The 21,437-nt window shown below is 42.5% G+C and overlaps 1 protein-coding gene across 1 annotated transcript in view; it reads right to left on the bottom strand.

Annotated features, from left to right (window-relative positions):
* Nucleotides 1–21,437, bottom strand: part of TULP1 (TUB like protein 1) — a 667,605-nt gene that overhangs the window by 310,489 nt on the left and 335,679 nt on the right. Inside the window, exon 8 of the mRNA XM_040422218.1 lies at nucleotides 1,615–1,713. Coding sequence (XP_040278152.1) covers nucleotides 1,615–1,713 — 99 coding nt within the window. The remainder of the gene's footprint in view (nucleotides 1–1,614; nucleotides 1,714–21,437) is intronic.

Raw genomic sequence — 21,437 nt, 5'->3', positions numbered from 1 at the left:
TTGAAGCTCATCAAGAGAATGCCAGGAGTGTGCAAAGCAGTAATCAAAGCAAAAGGTGGCTACTATGAAGAACCTAGAATATGACATATTTTCAGTTGTTTCACACTTGTTTGTTATGTATATAATTCCACATGTGTTAATTCATAGTTTTGATGCCTTCAGTGTGAATCTACAATTTTCATAGTCATGAATATAAAGAAAACTCTTTGAATAAGAAGGTGTGTCCAAACTTTTGGTCTGTACTGTACCTTGTAAAATCCCTCCACATTCCTTAGATAGCCAATGATCTGAGACCCAGAATGGGAGCCAAATGGGAGCTGTGAGGAATATGGATTAATATTTACTGTCAGCCATGTTCCCACACCAACCATCTGCTGAAAGGTAGCAGAGTTAGTGAGCTCCACAGAGAGCCTTTAGCAGTTCACCTTTGTTTACATTTCTCACCTCCATTCAGCCAGCCAGGAACCCAGCTAATAGAACAGGAATAACGTCCCTGCAGGGGGTCTAGGCCATTCCGCAGTTCAATGAACATTATCAGACATCATGGAACCGGCGGTTCATAAGGAATTATGAATCGCCCGTCTATCACAGACATAAACCAGATGCACATTTGTGTCCCTGTGGCCACGATGAACACGCCAGTGGTCATAGCTTGGTGGTGGGATGCCAGGAAGGGGAGATATACATATCTCCCCACAGAAACCAAATAACGGTACCATGCTTGGACTCTACTGGTAGCCTGAACCCATGCGGATCCATTGGTCTCAGAACCACCTCCCTGCGAAATTCTGGTCTGGAGCCAGGAGCCCTAATCCGTTTTGTGGCTCATGTGCTGATAGCCCATCAAAAGGGGAATGGACCCCTCCCAGAGGCCGGGAGGGAAGGGGCCGGCTACAGGTTAAAAGGCTTGTGCTAGCAAGCAGGCGTGTCTTTTCTCTGAAGGGAGGTTTAGAGGGACCTGCAACCTGCTGACATCACTTCTTCCCATGTGAACACAGCTAAGAACTCATCACAACCCAAAGGACTCCTATACCTGGTAAACTTACTTTTGTTCTGCTTAACCCTATTTGTACCACGCCATCTGTATTTGTAACCTCAGACCACTGTATATATTCTTTGTGTGTGTATAGTGTTATTTCTAGTGAGCCCTTAAGGCGATTAAATATATAATTTAATCTTGTGCTGTCTTGTATCTTGATCATGAATCCCTATGTCCGTGTTTTGGCCTAGTAATACGCTATCGCGGGTAGGTTTCTTACCCTACATAATCCCGTTAGCGGACCGGGCTTATATCAAACAAGAAACTGGTTTCAGTCTTCCCCGGTCGAGAACGCGCTGTTTCACTGGGGCAGTGAAAAGGCTTTCTCAGCTTGTTGCCTCTCTGTGCCTGTGTGGACAGGAGGAGTCTGTGAAAACTGACCTTACCTGCTCCTCCAGGAGGGCGTAACGCCACACCTTGGTAACCCGTGACCATACCATATCTCGCTGGCGCTACGTAGTTGACGTCCGACGTCAGTCGGGGTACGGTATACGTCACAGGAGCAGTGACTGGTGGAGGTGTCAGCACAAAAAGCTCTATAATTCTATTTAAGCTCTATAGTCTGTTCAACTCACATTTCTTGGACGGATTGGTACTCTTTCACATTCTTCATCCATTCCTGGTATAAGCATTGTCATCTTCCGAGGACCTTTAAATCCCAAGACATTAGTTTCCTGTATCAATGACAAATTGGTTAAGTTCCTTTAACTGTTTTTGATAATGCAAAGGCTGTGCTATTCTAAAGTCTACTTAAACAAGTTTTTAGAAGCAATTATTTGATGTTTTGTTTCATGTTTGAGTGTAGTTTGGCAGGCATTGCTATAATAACAACCAAAACACATTTGTTTGTTTTTGGCATAGGCTCCTGAAGGCACCCATTCCACTAGCTGCCTGTAACGGAGGCAGTAGCGCTGCCCTTTCTTTGCATTAATACTATGGTGAAGCAGAGAGCCATCGGCTACCTGCCTCGCATTTACATACCTTGTAGGTCACTTATGAAACACCAGGCTGTCAGACGGCGACATGCAGTGCGATGCCTGGGCCAGGCTGCTGACACGACGGAAGAAGTCCTAAATTGTCATGGGAGTTGGGTCAAGTCAATACACGTTTTCATGGAGCACAATTACTGAGTGGGTCCAATATAGGAGCATTATTTAGAGGGGTATAAAGAAGTCACTATTACTAAAAGGGGTATTAAAGGGGCACTATTAATGAAAGGGGTATTATTTTTTTCTTTATGTCTTATTTTATTAATACAAGAAAACAAATTACTGATGAAAATAGTAAAAAATAATATCAGTCCCCCAAAATACAACCCACCACCCATCCTCAACACTCAAAACCAGGCCCCATTCAACCTGTCTGCAAGGGAGAAAAAAAAAATAAAAAATCTTTTTTCCCTTTTATCCTTGTTTTCCTCTCACTCTATTCAAAAATTCCATTCAAGGGTCCCATACCCTCCTATATTTAGATCTTTTGTTAGATTTATAGTGTAGTTTTTCAAAGGACATAATTGCAAATACATATATCCAAAATTTATCACAGGGCAGTCGGAACACATATGGAGTGCTTCTTGTCCCATTCCAAACTACATTTTTTTTGCATATTTTTATTTTCTTACAATTACCGTAACTCTATTCAACCGCTGTGGTGTATAATACAATCTATTCGCAATAAAATACTGAACCGTCATGTGATTATTATTTAGTGAGACCTCTTTTACACTCAAAATATTACAATTCTAACTTTCTTCAGTAATAATCGTAACCTTGTTACTATACTAATCCCTTACTTTTAAATACAATTCTGTGAATATTGACAGTACACTGCGTGCAGAATTATTAGGCAAATGAGTATTTTGACCACATCATCCTCTTTATGCATGTTGTCTTACTCCAAGATGTATAGGCTCGAAAGCCTACTACCAATTAAGCATATTAGGTGATGTGCATCTCTGTAATGAGAAGGGGTGTGGTCTAATGACATCAACACCCTTCCTTTCCTTTGGCAAAATGGGTCAAAAGAAGGACTTGACAGGCTCAGAAAAGTCAAAAATAGTGAGATATCTTGCAGAGGGATGCAGCACTCTTAAAATTGCAAAGCTTCTGAAGCGTGATCATCGAACAATCAAGCGTTTCATTCAAAATAGTCAACAGGGTCGCAAGAAGCGTGTGGAAAAACCAAGGCGCAAAATAACTGCCCATGAACTGAGAAAAGTCAAGCGTGCAGCTGCCAAGATGCCACTTGCCACCAGTTTGGCCATATTTCAGAGCTGCAACATCACTGGAGTGCCCAAAAGCACAAGGTGTGCAATACTCAGAGACATGGCCAAGGTAAGAAAGGCTGAAAGACGACCACCACTGAACAAGACACACAAGCTGAAATGTCAAGACTGGGCCAAGAAATATCTCAAGACTGATTTTTCTAAGGTTTTATGGACTGATGAAATGAGAGTGAGTCTTGATGGACCAGATGGATGGGCCCGTGGCTGGATTGGTAAAGGGAAGAGAGCTCCAGTCCAACTCAGACGCCAGCAAGGTGGAGGTGGAGTACTGGTTTGGGCTGGTATCATCAAAGATGAGCTTGTGGGGCCTTTTCGGGTTGAGGATGGAGTCAAGCTCAACTCCCAGTCCTACTGCCAGTTTCTGGAAGACACCTTCTTCAAGCAGTGGTACAGGAAGAAGTCTGCATCCTTCAAGAAAAACATGATTTTCATGCAGGACAATGCTCCATCACACGCGTCCAAGTACTCCACAGCGTGGCTGGCAAGAAAGGGTATAAAAGAAGAAAATCTAATGGCATGGCCTCCTTGTTCACCTGATCTGAACCCCATTGAGAACCTGTGGTCCATCATCAAATGTGAGATTTACAAGGAGGGAAAACAGTACACCTCTCTGAACAGTGTCTGGGAGGCTGTGGTTGCTGCTGCACGCAATGTTGATGGTGAACAGATCAAAACACTAACAGAATCCATGGATGGCAGGCTTTTGAGTGTCCTTGCAAAGAAAAGTGGCTATATTGGTCACTGATTTGTTTTTGTTTTGTTTTTGAATGTCAGAAATGTATATTTGTGAATGTTGAGATGTTATATTGGTTTCACTGGTAAAAATAAATAATTGAAATGGGTATAAATTTGTTTTTTGTTAAGTTGCCTAATAATTATGCACAGTAATAGTCACCTGCACACACAGATATCCCCCTAAAATAGCTAAAACTAAAAACAAACTAAAAACTACTTCCAAAAATATTCAGCTTTGATATTAATGAGTTTTTTGGGTTCATTGAGAACATGGTTGTTGTTCAATAATAAAATTAATCCTCAAAAATACAACTTGCCTAATAATTCTGCACTCCCTGTAATAACATATATGTCTATGCAATAGTCCTCTTTGTACATACATTTCTTAATCTTCTCCAAAACTTGTATATTCGACTTAGGCTACATGTACCCGACCGCTGTGTGTTTTGCGGTCCGCAAAAGGCGGATGGCATCGCGTGCGTTCCGCAATTTGCAGAACGGCATGGACAGCCATTAATATAACTGCCTATTCTTAACCGCAAAACGGATAAGAATAGGACAGGTTATATTTTGTTTGAGGACCACAGAACAACGAATGCGGACAGCACACGGAGTGCTGTCTGCATCTTTTGCGGCCCCATTGAAGTGAATGGGTCCGCATCCAAGCCACAAATGCTGCTGCTCGGATGTGAACCAAAACACTGGTCGTGTGCATGAGGCCTTACCCTCCATTTTCTGACAGCATTAACCAAATGGTCACATTAAAACTTAATCACATAATTTTTGAAATAAAGCTTTCTTGTAAATCTTCAAATGAGAGTTTCCTTGCTTAAATATTTTATAATTTTTTTTATCTTTGCCTTCAACCATTTATTACACTGTGTAATCTCATATATAAAGCTGAGTGTATGTGTATACGCTAAAGTAATCCGCACCATCGCATTTACAATCACGAAATTTGGTACATCAGGTGTCCGGGAAGGTTTTAGACCAGGTCTCAGCTCTCTATGATGTACCATTCCCGGGATATTCCCAAAAATGCATTAACCAATAGAAGCTTGGTCACATGACCCTTATCAGCCAATAGAAGCTCGCCGGTCCTCCAGCCTCCACATACACAGTTTTACTAAAGGTTTCCATAACAACCCAGCCATTAGGGTTGAGCGAACCCGAACTGTAAAGTTTGGCTTCGTACCGAACGTTAGGGTTTTTTGTACCCGTACCCGAACCTGAACATTTTCGTAAAAGTTCGGGTTCGAGTTCGATGTTCGGGGGTTTTAATGGCGCTTGTCAAAAGGCTGCAGGGCAGCCAATCAACAAGCATTTAACTAGTGTGCCCTTAGAAGCCATCACAGCCATGCCTACTAATGGCATGGCTGTGATTGGCCAAGTGTAGCATGTGACCCAGCCTCTATATAAGCTGGAGTCACGTAGCGCCGCACGTCACTCTGTGTGTGCAGGTGCAATGCAACATTTTTGTACCCTGCCCTGAGCCCAGTGACACTGAAAAAAAGTTTTAATCCGTCTGTTAGACAGGTGGGCATTGGCGGCCATTTTGTGCAACAGCAGTGCACCAGCACTGCATATGTGCCAGGGACAATCCTTTAATCCTGTTCTTGTAGTTCAGAGGCCGACAAATACCCATTTTTAAAGTGCACTTGCACTGCATATGTGTCAGGGGAAGGAAAAATAATACCGTCTGTGAGTTCAGGGACCCAGGGGGTGACATATCCCCATTTTTTTCTGTAAAGTACCCCTGTGCTGCATTTCTGAGAGTGAAATATAATAAGTTAAATCGATCTATTCCATTGTGGGGTGACATATTTACATTTTTTTTTTGTAAAGTATCTCTGAGGCCTGGACATGTGACAGGCAGGCACATAAAGTAAGCAGATCCATCTGTTCCATTGTAGGGGTGACATATCCACCATTTTTTTATGTAATAAAACCTTGTGCTTCATCTGTGAGAGCAAAATATAAGCTCAGTTAAATCCATCTGTTTCATTTAGGGTTTAAAAAACCCTTCTTTTGCGCTGCTTTTCTGACAGTCAGATAAAACCGCCAAATACTGCAGTTAAATTTTTGGGTGAAATTTTTTTGTTGCTATAAAGTACATTTGCGGCCTATGCTGCGTTCCCGTCAGTCAAATAAAACCATTAAATACCGCTGTTACATTTTGGGCCTGCACATTTGACAGGCAGGCACATAAAGTAAGCAAATCCATCTGTTCCATTGTAGGGGTGACATATCCACAATTTTTTATGTATTACAGCCCTGTGCTTCATCTGTGAGAGTAGACATATTAGATATCGCCGCTTCCGTAAGAATCTGCTCTATAAAAGATACCTCATGACCTAACCCCTCAGATGAACACGGTAAAAAAAAAAGGTGCAAAAAGGGTATTTTTTGTCACCTTACTTCACAAATAGTGTAATAGCAAGCGATCAAAAAGTCATATGCCCCCCAAAATAGTGCTAATAAAACAATCCTCTTATCACGCAAAAAATGATCCCCTACCTAAGATGATCGGCTAAAAACTTTAAAAAAACTGACTCAGACTATGGAGATACATATATATATTTCTTTTATAAAAGGATAATATAGTATAAAACCTAAATAAATTTTAAAAAGTAGACATATTAGGTATTGCCGCGTCCGTAAGAATCTGCTCTATAAAAATACCCCATGACCTAACCCCTCAGATGAACACGGTAAAAAAAAAAAAAAACGGTGCAAAAAAAGGTGCAGAAATTTATTTATTTTTTTGTCACCTTACATCACAAATAGTGTAATAGCAAGCGATCAAAAAGTGGTATGGCCCCCAAAATAGTGCCAATAAAACCGTCCTCTCATCCCACAAAAAATTAGCCCCTAACTAAGATAATCGGCTAAAAAAAAAAAAAAAAACTGACTCAGACTATGGAGATACTAAAATGTTTTTTTTTTGTTTATAAAAGGATAATATAGCGTAAAACCTAAATACATTTTTAAAAAGTAGACATATTAGGTATCGCCACGTCCATAAGAATCTGCTCTATAAAAATACCCCATGACCTAATCTCTCAATGAACACTGTAAAAAGATAAAAATAAAAACTGTGCAAAAAAAGGTATTTTTTTGTCACCTTACATCACAAATAGTGCAATAGCAAGCGATCAAATGTTTGGCGATATGGCGATACTAAAATGTTTTTTTATTTTTTATAAAAGGATAATATAGTAATAAACCTAAATAAGAGAACATAGGGGTGACATATCCACCTTTTTTTATGTAAAAAAAAAACTGTGCTTCATCTGTGAGAGTGGAATATAATCTCAGTTAAATCTATCTGTTTCATTTAGGGTTTAAAAAAACTTTTTTTTTTTGGGACCAGTAAAGTACCCTGTGCTGCATTTCTGACAGTCCAATGAAACCGCCAAATACTGCAGTTACATTTTTTGCTGAAAAATTCAAATTTTTGCTGCTATAAAGTACATTTGCGGCCTATGCTGCGTTCCTGTCAGTCAAATAAAACTATTAAATACCACTGTTACATTTTTGGGCTTAAAATTCCCATTTTTGGGTGTAAAGTACCTCTGTGGCCTGCACATGTGACAGGCAAGCACATAAATTCAGATAATCCTGTGCTTAATCTGTGAGAGTGAATTATAATCTCAGTTAAATCCATCTGTTTCATTTAGGGTTTAAAAAAACTTTTTTTTTTTTGGACCAATAAAGTACCTTTTTGCCCTGTGCTGCATTTATGGTAATTACAGTTAAATCCATCAGTTTCATTGTGTGTGAGAAAAAAACTTTTTTTGGTGCATTTTTTTCTGCAATAAAGTACCTTTGCTGCCTGCACTGCATAGCAGACCGGGCAATAAGTTTAAAAAACTCATTTGTTCCATTGTTGGGTGACATTAAACCATTTTGGCCATCAAAAAAAAACCTGCCCTTCATTGTTCATAAGGTACGTAATTTAGTAAAAACGTCTATTACTTCGGTGGGAGACGGCAAAAAAATTAGGAGAGCGTCAAACAAGGGACGTAGCCCTGGTCGTGGTGCTGCTGGTGTTGGTGGAGCTCCTGTTGTAGGGAGAGGACGTGGTCGATCTGTGCCAGCTACACGCCCAAGTGAAACACCTTCCTCAGGTGCGAGTAGGCGACAGAACCTTCAGCATTATTTGGTAGGGCCGAATGCGGCTCTACGAATGGTGAGGCCAGAACAAGTACAGGCGATAGTAGATTGGTTGCTGACAGTGCCTCCAGTTCCTTCACATTGTCTCCCACCCAGTCCCCTGCTGAAAGATCAGAGTTGGCACCTGCAGCCCATGGCCATCAGTCTTTCGCCTCACCCCCTTGCAAATCAGGCAAGCAGTCTGAGCCCCAAGTCATGCAGCAGTCTGTTCTGCTTTTTGATGACTCTGCTGGCAGGGTTTCCCAGGGCCATCCACATATGTTTCAGGATGAGTACATGGGAGGACCACCGCAGCACATCTCGGATGAAGACGGAACACAGGTGCCAACTGCTGCGGCTTTCTGCAGTCTGCAGACCAACAAGGATGGCAGTGGTGAAGACTCGGTGGAAGAAGATGTAGAGGATGATGAGGCCCTCGACCCCACATGGAATCAAGGTCATGCGAGTTACCTGTGTAGTTCGGAGGAAGAGGCGGTGGTCGCACAGAGCCACCAGCACAGCAAAAGAGGGAGAAGTATGCAAAAGCGGCTAGACAGTACGTATGCTACTGCGCACCGCACCAAGGGACCGAGCACACCAAAGCCAAGGAGTCCCTGTCACGACCGCTACCCCAGCAGCAGTCGTGTCGCACCAGACGGAGGGGAAGGGGGACCCTATTCTACGGATGGGAAATAGAATGGCCACCCCTGACTAACCCTAAGCTGGCACCTGTCTGCCCTGATACCCTAAACGGGGTGTGAACCCGTGCGGCGAGCAGGATGCCTAAACCCTCCGTCACCCTAAAGCCTAGAGTGGGGAAAGGCCGATGGGAGCACTAGTCACCATCACTCATGTCTAGGAGAACAGCAGGGGAAGACAGCAACAAACAAACTATAACAGAGATAGACTTATCCAGTCACGAGCAGAGAAGGCGATCCCAATCACGACAGTCCACGCCGGACAAGAGCTTCACAGCAACACCATCAAACGATCTTCTTCAAAGGTCAGAATAGAACTGGAAGTAAGGACTATATCTGGCAATGACTGCAAGTGAAAGTGAAACTAATATAGTAGCTGGGAGTGGCAGACAGGACTCACCTGAGAAGGATGCCTACAAACTCCCAGTCAGGACAAAAAGGTTCACAAGGCAAAACCCAGATGACATACCCTGAACCACGGAGCAAACTCACAAGCTATCGCGAGTAGCAAGTCGCTGCGACCTTCTCCTCCCAGACCTGTCTGGATCAGTCACAGTCGTGACAGTCCCCTGATGTGGCAGTTCTTCAGACAATGTGCTGACGACAAGACACGAGTGGTTTGCACGCTGTGCAATCAGAGCCTGAAGCGAAGCATAAACGTTCTAAACCTGAGAACAACCTGCATGACCAGGCATCTAAGTGCAAAGCAAGAGCTGCAGTGGAGTAGACACCTCAAAAACCAAGAAAGGTCTCTGGCTCCTCCTGCTTCCTCTTCTGCTGCAATCTCGTCCTCTTCATTCCCCACTGGAGTGACAGTGGCACCTGCCACCCTGCAAACAGAGGATGTGGCAGCAATGCCACCCCCTCGGTCACCAAGCATCTCCACAATGTCCCATGGAAGCATTCAGCTGTCTATCTCCCAAACACTGGAGCGAAAGAGGAAGTACCCCCTACCCACCCGCGATCCTGGCCCTGAATGCCAGCATTTCCAAATTCCTGGCTTTTGAAATGCTGTCATTCGTCTGGTGGACACGGACAGTTTTAAGAATCTGAAGGTTGTGGCTGACCCACAGTACCTTGTGCCCAGCCACCACTACTTTTCCAGGCGAGCCATCCCTTCCCTGCACAACCAAGTGTTGAACAAAATCAGGTGTGCACTGCGCAACACCATCTGTGGCAATGTCCACATAACTACGAATACGTGGACCAGTAAGCATGGTCAGGGACGTTATATCTCCCTAACAGCACACTTGGTAAATGCATGTGACGTGCCAACAAGGTGGAACTTCACCTTGCACATGCTGGCCAGACTGTGCGAGCAGCAGCAGGCGATAGTGGAGTTTCAGCTGCAGCACGCACGGGTGAGTCGCTCTGCGGAACAGCACCACTTCACCACCAATGAGTGGGCCTCCATGCGAGACCTGTGTGCCTTGTTTCGCTGTTTTGAGTACTCCACTAACATGGCCAGTGCCGATGACGCCATTCTCAGCGTTACTATCCCACTTCTATGTCTCCTTGAAAAAACGCTTCAGGCGATGATGGAAGAGGATGTGGCACAGGAGGAAGAAGGGGGATCATTTCGTAGGGTTTCCAGCCAGTCATTCCCAAGTGGCTCCGAGGGTGGGTTCCTGCACCAACATACGCCAGGTACACAATTGTCCAGCCAGGGCACAGTTCTGAAGCATGACAAGGTGGAGGATGAGGAGGAGGAGATGGAGGAGGAGGAACCGTGTTCACAGCAGGGTGGCACCCAAACCAGCTCATGGGCATCACTGGTGCGTGGCTGGGCGGATACAGAGGACACAGACAATACACCTCCCACAGAGGACAGCCTGTCGTTGCCTCTGGACAGCCTGGCACACATTAGAGATTACATGCTGCAGTGTCTCCGCAATGACCGCCGAGTTGGCCACATTCTAACTTGTGCTGATTACTGGGTGGCCACGCTGCTGGATCACGGTTACAAGGAAAACATACCATCATTAATTCTGTCACTGGAGCGTGATCGGAAGATGCGCGAGTACCAGCGCGCGCTGGTAGACACGCTGCTAGTGGCATTTCCACCTGACAGCGGGGGCACAGTGGAAGCACAAGGCGAAAGCAGAGGAGGAGGAAGAGGTCGCCAATGCAGCTGGGGCACCGCCAGCACCTCAGGAGGCAGGGTTAGCATGGCCGAAATGTGGAAAAGCTTTGTCAGCACTCCACAACAACCAGCACCACCAGCTGATATGAAACGTCTTAGCAGGAAGCAGCATTTCAGCAACATGGTGGAGCAGTATGTGTGCACATGCCTACACATACTGACTGATGGGTCTGCCCCTTTCAACTTCTGGGTCTCCAAACAACAAAAAATATATAAAAAAATAAAAAAACAGGGTTGGCTACCTCCTCCTCCTCCACCGCTGCTTCCACCTACACCGCCACATTCACTCCATATGGACCTCCACCTCCTAGATCAAGATTATTATTTTTACAGATTTTATTTTAAGTCATTTTACTATCCACATTTGTTTGCTGAGCACTTGCCATGCTCTTAAGCACATTTTGCTGCCTTTTGCAGTAAAATATAAATCAGTAAATACAACTTTGACATTGTTTCTGGAAAAAAAACTTTTTTTTATTGCCATAAAGTCCGGCGCGAGCCGGTCTTAAAACAAGTGCGGTCAGCGGGAGCAGGCAGTTCCGAGAAAAGACACTGGGGGCTGTTCTCGGAACTGCCTGCTCCCGGTGACCGCATTTGTTTTCAGACCAGCTCGCGGCACAGGCACAGGTAAGGGATTACCTGTGCCTCGCCGGACTTGGAAAAAGATGGTAGCCCGCATATGTTCGCGGGCGAACAATGCAAACTGGCTATAACTGCTCCGTACACAGAAAGATAATTTATCTGTATGTTCAATCTGTGGCTAACCTTCCTACAGCAATTTTTGGGTGGGCGCAATGCAACATGAAAAATAAATATTAATAATTTTATACTTAATCTATCTGTTATTTCGGTGGGCGACAAAACAATTTTTTTTGTCAAGTACACCTGCACCTGCATATGGGCCAGGTACAATAATATAGTTAATCCGTCTTTGAGTTCAAGGGTTGACACATTTGCATATTTGGCTGTGATATACCCCTTCTCTACATTGCGTACAGGGAAATAAATTTCAAAAATTTGTCTGTTACATTGTTGAGTAACATTCACCAATTTTTGGCTGTGATATACCCCTGCTCTACATAGTGGACAGGGAAATAAATTTCACAAATTCGTCTGTTACATTGTTAGGTGACATTCACCAATTTTTGGCTGTGATATACCCCTGCTCTACCTAGCGGACAGGGAAATAAATTTCAATAATTCGTCTTTTACATTGTTGTGTGACATTCACCAATTTTTGGCTGTGATATACCCCTGCTCTACACAGCGGACAGGGAAATACATTTCACTAATTCGTCTGTTACATTGTTGTGTGACATTGACCAATTTTTGGCTGTGATATACCCCTTATCTACATAGCGGACAGGGAAATAAATTTCACTTATTCGTCTGTTACATTGTTGTGTGACATTCACCAATTTTTGGCTGTGATATACCCCTGCTCTACATAGCGGACAGGGAAATAAATTTCACTAATTCGTCTGTTACAATGCTGGGTGACATTAAACAATTTTTGGCTGTGATATACCCCTGCTCTACATAGTGGACAGGGAAATAAATGTCACAAATTTGTCTGTTACATTGTTGGGTGACATTCACCAATTTTTGGCTGTGATATACCCCTGCTCTACATAGCGGACAGGGAAATAAATTTCACTAATGTATCTGCTACATTGTTGGTTGAAAAATTATCATCTTTTGCGCTAGAATGTAAATTTGTGGCCTAAGCTGCATTTATGACAGTCCAATAAAACCATGAAATACTGATGTTACATTGTTGGTTGAAGAAATAACACTTTTTGTGCTAGATAGTACAATTGTAGCCTGCGCTGCATTTCTGGCAGTCAAATAAAACCAGTAATTACTGCTGTTACATTGCTGTTTGACAAATTCTAATTTGTTTTGACAGTGAAGTATTTGTATTAAATTCAAATGTCACACTGTTGTGTGACCTCAAAACATTTTTTCTCTTTATGACACCGGCACAGCCTTACTGTCAGTGAACTTAATTGTTGACTATTGGCGGTTACATTGTCGCCTGAGATAAACCATCTGTTAGTTTTGTGGTTGAACACAAAGAATGAGGAGAGCGTCAAATAAGGGACGTGGCCCTGGTAGTGGTGCTGCTGGTGTTGGTGGAGTTCCTGTTGCAGGTAGAGGACGTAGTCGATCTGTGCAAGCTACACGCCCAAGTGAAACACCTTTCTCAGGTGCGAGTAGGCGACAGAACCTTCAGCATTATTTGGTAGGCCCGAATGCGGCTCTATGAATGGTGAGGCCAGAACAAGTACAGGCGATAGTAGATTGGGTGGCTGACAGTGCCTCCAGTTCCTTCACATTGTCTCCCACCCTGTCCCTTGCTAAAAGATCAGAGTTAGCTCCTGCAGCCCATGGCAATCAGTCTTTCGCCTCACCCCCTTGCAAATCAGGCAAGCAGTCTGAGCCCCAAGTCATGCAGCAGTCTCTTATGCTTTTTGCAGGGTTTTCCGTGGGCCATCCACATAGTCCTGCCCCAGAACTGGAAGAGATTGAGTGCACTGATGCCCAACCACTTATGTTTCAGGATGAGGACACGGGAAGACCACCGCAGCACGTCTCTAATGATGATGAAACATAGGTGCCAACTGCTTTCTGCAGTATGCAGATCGACAAGGAGGGCAGGGGTAAAGAGTAATGATGAGCGTCAGGGGTCATATTCGAATTCGTGATATTTCGCGAATATTTTGTAGAATATTCGTCGAATATTCGCAAATTAAAATATTCGTTATAGTCTACGATTTTTTTAACTTGAAAAATCGGCAAGGTAATGATCGTGTAATATGCGATTTTTTGTAATGCGAATTATCGTAATGAGAATTTTAGTAATGCGAATTTTTCAACTTACAACTATTAGACAAAGAAGATTATAGCACTATATTAGCTAAATTGCTCTATATTCGTTTTTTTTTCTTCGAATATTCGCTATATTGCTATAACTTCGTTTTTTCGAATATTCGTAATATTCTAAAACAAGAATATATAGCAATATAGCGAATATTCGAAGAAAAAAAAACGAATATAGAGCAATTTAGCTAATATAGTGCTATAATCTTCTTTGTCTAATAGTTGTAATTTTTTTCTCATCTGAAGTTCAGATTGAAAAAAAAATTATAACTATAAAAAAAAAGATTATAGCACTATAATAGCTAAATTGCTCTATATTAGTTTTTTTTGAATATTCGCTATATTGCTGTCACGGCTGAGGATGGGGAAAACCCTCAGCCGTGCGGTATCAGGAGATGTAAGGTCGCTACTTGGCCAGTTACACAGAATTAGGGAGCAGGTCACCTCCTAGAGCTTCCCTAATCTGACCCTGACTCCTAGCTGCATGAGCCGCCCTTGAAGGTAGGAGGGCTCATGCTCAGGAACCTTGGATCCCTTCTGACCCTCCGACGATCCCTGTACTAGGAGCTGGGTAGACAGCCCATTCCTCCTGGACACGGAGAAACAGGAGTCTAAAATGGCCAAGCTATAAAGAAAGGGGAACATAAACAGACATATGGCAATGGCAGGTAAGTGCAACTAGAACCACACTTACTTGCCACAGACACACAAACTGGAACCCACGTGCAAGTGCTGCTGTCCACAAACAACACAAAGGACACCGCACACACAGACATCACACGGGAACCCAGGAAACCATATACTGCAATAAATAAAGACCAAACAAACATCTTCAAAACACCATACATAAACCTATGACCACAAGGGTGGCCCCCACTGGCAGATGGAATACACAGGAGGCTGCTCCAGCTAACCATGGCTGAAGTACCCCTCAGACAAGTGATATTCACTGAGGCTTTATAGGCCCAAGTAGCCACACCCACACAGACACACCCAGTGTTCACACACACAGAAGGGATTTAACCCTTCCAACACCAGGCAAGGGAAGACGGACTCTTAAAGGGGAATACACACATAGACAAACACACTTCCCCTGTTGCCGCGGGCAACGGCATGCGTGGCAATCATGTCCTGGGGATCAGCCATAGGGCTGAGACACTGCCACCACATGCACACAACACCACACGTTGCCACGGGCAACCAAGTGAAGGAAAGTGTCACAAAACAAACCACTGGCCGTGACAATTGCTATAACTTCGTTTTTTCAAATATTCGTAATATTCTAAAACAAGAATATATAGCAATATAGCGAATATTCGGAAAAAAACTAATATAGAGCAATTTAGCTATTATAGTGCTATAATCTTTTTTTTTATAGTTATAATTTTTTTTTTCAATCTGAACATCAGATGAGAAAAAAATGACAACTATTAGACAAAGAAGATTATTGCACTATATTAGCTAAATTGCTCTATATTCGTTTTTTTTCGAATATTCGCTATATTGCTATATATTCTTGTTTTAGAATATTACGAATATTCGAAAAAACGAAGTTATAGCAATATAGCGAATATTCGAAAAACCCCGAATATAGAGCAATTTAGCTAATATAGTGCTATAATCTTCTTTGTCTAATAGTTGTAAGTTGAAAAAATCGCAATAAAAATTTGCATTACGAAAATTCGCATTATGAAAATTCGCAAACAACACTACTCCTAAAGTCAAATATACTGCAGCCTTCTCATTGGCCCACAAGCTAGAAACAGGGAGGGATCATGTGCACGGATTAAAAAAAAAATCAAATATTCGAAATTACGAATATATATCACTATATTCGAAATATTCGCAAATTTTCGAAGTATCTATATTCGCGATAAAAATTCGAAATTCGAATATTCGTGATCAACACTAGTAAAGAGTGGTTGGAAGATGATGTGGAGGATGATGAGGTACTAGACCCCACATGGAATCAAGGTCATGCGAGTGACGTGCGCAGTTTGGAGGAAGAGGCGGTGGTCGCACAGAGGCACCAGCACAGCAAAAGCGGGAGCAGGGTGCAAAAGCGTCTGTTACATTCTTGGGTGACATTTTACCATTTTTGCTGTGAATAAACCCCTGCTCTGAATAGGTGACAGAGACATAAATTTAAAAAAATCGTCTGTTACATTCTCGGGTGACATTTTACAATTTTTGACGTATACAAACCCCTGCTCTGCATAGGTGACAGGGACCTAAATCTCTAAAATTCGTCTGTTACATTGATGGCTGACATTAACCCACTTTTGCCTGTGAAAAACCCCTGCTCTGCATTGCTGACAGGGAACTAAATTCTGTAAAAACGTCTGTTACTGATCAGAAGATGCGCGACTACAAGCGCACGCTGATGATAGCATTCCCACCTGACAGTGGGGGCTCAGTGGAAGCACAAGGCGAAGGCAGAGGAGGAGGAGGAAGAGGTCGCCAAGGCAGCTGGGGCAAAGCTAGCACCTCAGAAGGCAGCGTTAGCACGAATATATAGCAATATAGCTAATATTATGTAATAATTATGTAGTAAGTCAGTGATAATATCTGACACTGGAAAATCTGGGTAATAACTCAGTGTAGATCGTGAGTTATTACCCAGCTTTCCCAGTGTCCGATTTTATCACTGAGTTATTACCCAGCTTTCCCAGTGTCAGATATCATCCTAGTGTAATGTAAAAAGGATGGGCACTCATATACCTAGTCCACAGAGTTAGCAAAGCGACAGTAATTTATTAATGACAGTATATATATACGAATTGATGACAGTATACAAATATATACAAATTATCACCATACACAGATAATAATATATAACCTAAACAGAGCTTTGACCCCAAAATAGGTATTAAAATAGATAAAAATCAAATAAAATATGAGATAAATTATATCAAATATCAGTCCACTGATATAAATAGTAAATAGAAAACCGGGAATCCGGTCCAGCAAGTGTGAGTGGAACAGAGTCTAAACAGACTATATATGAACTAGCGGACTTGTTATACTCTGTTAGTTAGATCAGTGGCTAATACCGAGTAAATCTCCACAAATGAAATACAAAGTGATAATAGATATATCAACACTTGAGTATAAGTACCAAGTGCTGGCAAAACATTAAATCAAAAGTGATAATAGATGATAAAAAACAATAGCATAATAGTGCATTGAGTGATAATACCTGTAAAATAAATATATCAATAATATATATATATAACAGTGCTCAAATCATTTCAGTGTAAATATCCATTTAAAAATAAAAATGTAAAGTGTCTCTGGAGAGTCGTAAATATTTAATGGATACTTCGTCCCACTAGTAGTTCTATTCCTAAAGCTCAATCTTTCTGTAGTGTTATAGCAAGTCTCCTGGGAATCGGCTTTATATTTCAATGGTAAATCCACACAATTCCTAGGAGTACGCTAGGTTTCACACAATTGTAATCCAGCAGATATCTACTTAGACGAGCTTTGGATTCAACAGCGATAGTGCAGTGGATACGGTAAGATAATTATGCAGCAGTACATATAGATGCAGCAGTATTAGGTTTGTTACTCACGTACAGTCCTACTATTCCCACCGTGGCGTCCCACGTGGTGTAGATTCAGGGTGGACTTGCCTTTGGGCAGCACAATCAAAAGCTGCCTTGCTGCTGGATAAGAATGCTATGCAGACTAATGTTATAATTTTGCAAGTCTGGCTGTAAACGAGAGCGCTTGCTGTGTCACGCTGCAAATCCACATCGGGTTTTCTTGATTAAAGTAGGTGTTCCACCTGTCTGGATCAGCACAGGTGGTTGAATCTCACCCATCAATCGCTGCACTGTGTCCAAAGAAAGCCGCGGTTCATTTATCCTTGGAAAACGCTTTCTCTGTTCAGCAAATAATAACAAGCTATTATAGTTGAAAGTTTAGCCGGTATTTTGTCAGGTCCAATTCCTCCACGCCAGACGCGTTTCGAATGTTATCCTCCTTCTTCCTCAGGAGCCACGGTCTGAGTATTTCACAATCTGCTTAGTTACTGGGATTTTCACGCACAACCATTTCTAGAGATTACAAAGAATGGTGTGAAAAGGGAAAAACATCTAGTATGCGGCAGTCCTGTGGGCAAAAATGCCTTGTGGATGCTAGAGGTCAGAGGAGAATGGGCAGACTGATTCAAGCTGATAGAAGAGCAACGTTGACTGAAACAACCACTCGTTACAACCGAGGTATGCAGCAAAGCATTTGTGAAGCCACAACACGCACAACCTTGAGGCGGATGGGCTACAACAGCAAAAGACCCCACCGGGTACCACTCATCTCCACTACAAATAGGAAAAAGAGGCTACAATTTGCACGAGCTCACCAAAATTGGACTGTTGAAGACTGGAAAAATGTTGCCTGATCTGATGAGTCTCGATTTCTGTTGAGACATTCAAATGGTAGAGTCCGAATTTGGCGTAAACAGAATGAGAACATGTATCCATCCTCTGATGGCTATTTCCAGCAGGATAATGCACCTGTCACGACTGTGACTGATCCAGACAGGTCTCGGAGGAGAAGGTCGCAGCGACTTGCTACTCGCGATAGCTTGTGAGTTTGCTCCGTGGTTCAGGGTATGTCATCTGGGTTTTGCCTTGTGAACCTTTTTGTCCTGACTGGGAGTTTGTAGGCATCCTTCTCAGGTGAGTCCTGTCTGCCACTCCCAGCTACTATATTAGTTTCAGTTTCACTTGCAGTCATTGCCAGATATAGTCCTTACTTCCAGTGCTACTCTGACCTTGGAAGGAGATCGTTTGATGGTGTTGCTGTGGAGCTCTTGTCCGGCGTGGACTGTCGTGTTTGGGATCGCCTTCTCTGCTCGTGACTGGATAAGTCTATCTCTTCTGTTGTTTGTTTGTTGCTGTCTTCCCCTGTTGTTTTCCTAGACGTGAGTGATGGTGACTAGCGCTCCCATCGGCCTTTCCCCAGTCCAGTCTTGTTAGGGCGACTGAGGGTTTTAGGCATCCTGCTCGCCGCACGGGTTCACACCCCGTCTAGGGTATCAGGGCAGACAGGTGCCAGCTTAGGGTTAGTCAGGGGTGGCCATTCTATTTCCCATCCGTAGATAAGGGTCCCCCTTCCCCTCCGTCTGGTGCGACACGACTGCTGCTGGGATAGCGGTCGTGACAGCACCATGTCACAAAGCTCGAATCATTTCAAATTGGTTTCTTGAACATGACAATGAGTTCACTGTACTAAAATGGCCCCCACAGTCACCAGATCTCAACCCAATAAAGCATCTTTGGGATGTGGTGGAATGGGAGCCTCGTGCCCTGGATGTGCATCCCTGAAAACTCCATCAACTGCAAGATGCTATCCTATCAATATGGGACAACATTTCTAAAGAATGCTATGAGCACCTTGTTGAATTAATGCCACGTAGAATTAAGGCAGTTCTGAAGGCAAAAGGGGGTCCAACACCGTATTAGTATGGTGTTCCTAATAATTCTTTAGGTAAGTGTATATGTACTGCTGCATAATTATCTTACCGTATCCACTGCACTATCGCTGTTGAATCCAAAGCTCGTCTAAGTAGATATCTGCTGGATTACATTAGTGTGAAACCTAGCGTACTCCTAGGAATTGTGTGGATTTACCATTGAAATATAAAGCCGATTCCCAGGAGACTTGCTATAACACTACAGAAAGATTGAGCTTTAGGAATAGAACTACTAGTGGGACGAAGTATCCATTAAATATTGCCGACTCTCCAGAGACACTTTACATTTTTATTTTTATATGGATATTTACACTGAAATGATTTGAGCACTGTTATATATATATATTATTGATATAATTATTTTACAGGTATTATCACTCAATGCACTATTATGCTATTGTTTTTTATCATCTGTTATCACTTTTGATTTTATGTTTTGCCAGCACTTGGTACTTATACTCACTTGTTGATATATCTATTATCACTTTGTATTTCATTTGTGGAGATTTACTCGGTATTAGCCACTGTTCTAACTAACAGAGGATAACAAGTCCGCTAGTTCATATATAGTCTGTTTAGACTCTGTTCCACTCACACTTGCTGGACCGGATTCCCATTTTTCTATTTACTAGTGTATATCAGTGGACTGATATTTGATATAATTTATCTCATATTTTATTAGATTTTTATCTATTTTAATACCTATTTTGGGGTCAAAGCTCTGTTTAGGTTATATATTATTATCTGTGTATGGTGATAATTTGTATATATTTGTATACTGTCATCAATTCGTATATATATACTGTCATTAATAAATTACTGTCGCTTTGCTAAATCTGTGGACTAGGTATATGAGTGCCCATCCTTTTTACATTACAATTGTTCTTTGGTGATCAGGGTACGACATCTGGTTGGTGCACCTTGCCATCTTGAGCCAGAGGTGAGCCGTCCTTTACCTTTCCATCATCCTAGTGTAGATCGCAAATATTCTAATCGCTAATTTTCCATGCAAAAGGCCACACTAATAAACTTGTCTTAAGGCTCAGTCTAATATTCTTGTCAGAAGACTATGAAAGCAAAAGAGGGCGCTATTGAGTTATGAACAGCGCCTTATATTGGTTTCATAGTCTCATGACAAGAATATTTGTCTCGTCACAAGACTGTGAAACCAATAGAGGGCGCTGTTCATAACTCAATATCGCCATCTATTGGTCTTCATTGTCTTAGGACAGCTGAAAAGCAAGGCAGATTCTGCTCATTTGCATGTCTTTGCCATATGCCCATGTTTATGCAAATGAGTTTTTACATGACAAAACTGTATAGAAAGGTTATTGAATATTATGTTAGGACAATCGGAAAACTTTTTGTCGCCCTAATGATATTGATCTAGGTGTGCAGGTCCACCCAAGTCATTCAACAGATGCAAAATAACTTTGAGGTTTACTGGTTTTCAGTCAGATGAGAGCTGGTTTGGAATATCTCATAGTGCACAAAGCTGCCATTGTAAGGTATGCTGACTAAGGCCTCATGCACATGACCGTGCCATTTTTTGCGGTCCGCAAACCGCGGATCCACAAAAAACGGAAGCCGCCCGTGTTGCCTTCCGAAATTTGCGGAACGGAATGGGCGCCTGCAATATAAATGCCTATTCTTGTCCGCAAAGCGCGGACAAGAATAGGACATGTTATATTTTTTTTAGCGGTGCCGCGGAACAGAGCCACGGCTGCGGACAGCACTTTTGCGGCCCCGATGAAGTGAATGCGGACCCAAAAAACGGTCGTGTGCATGAGGCCTAAGCCTGTCATCTGTCTCATGGATAGATTGATGGCTTGCACATACCTGGCTGTTGGCATACAGCCTTTATGTGGTTTTCTATTGTTGTATATGTTGTATATAATAGGAGTCTAAGACGCATCCATCTATCCTCTTAATGCTGTTTCTAAACCATTTTGATGGGGTTTCCATCAATTTCTAACTTTTTTTACGAACCAAACTCCCTCTTCTCTTCCAAGCAGGGGGTG

Source organism: Bufo bufo, chromosome 3 (genome assembly GCF_905171765.1).
Source record: "Bufo bufo chromosome 3, aBufBuf1.1, whole genome shotgun sequence".
NCBI lineage: Eukaryota > Metazoa > Chordata > Amphibia > Anura > Bufonidae > Bufo > Bufo bufo.
The sequence above is the reverse complement of the archived record's forward strand: the minus strand, read 5'-3'. Positions and strand labels throughout refer to the sequence as shown.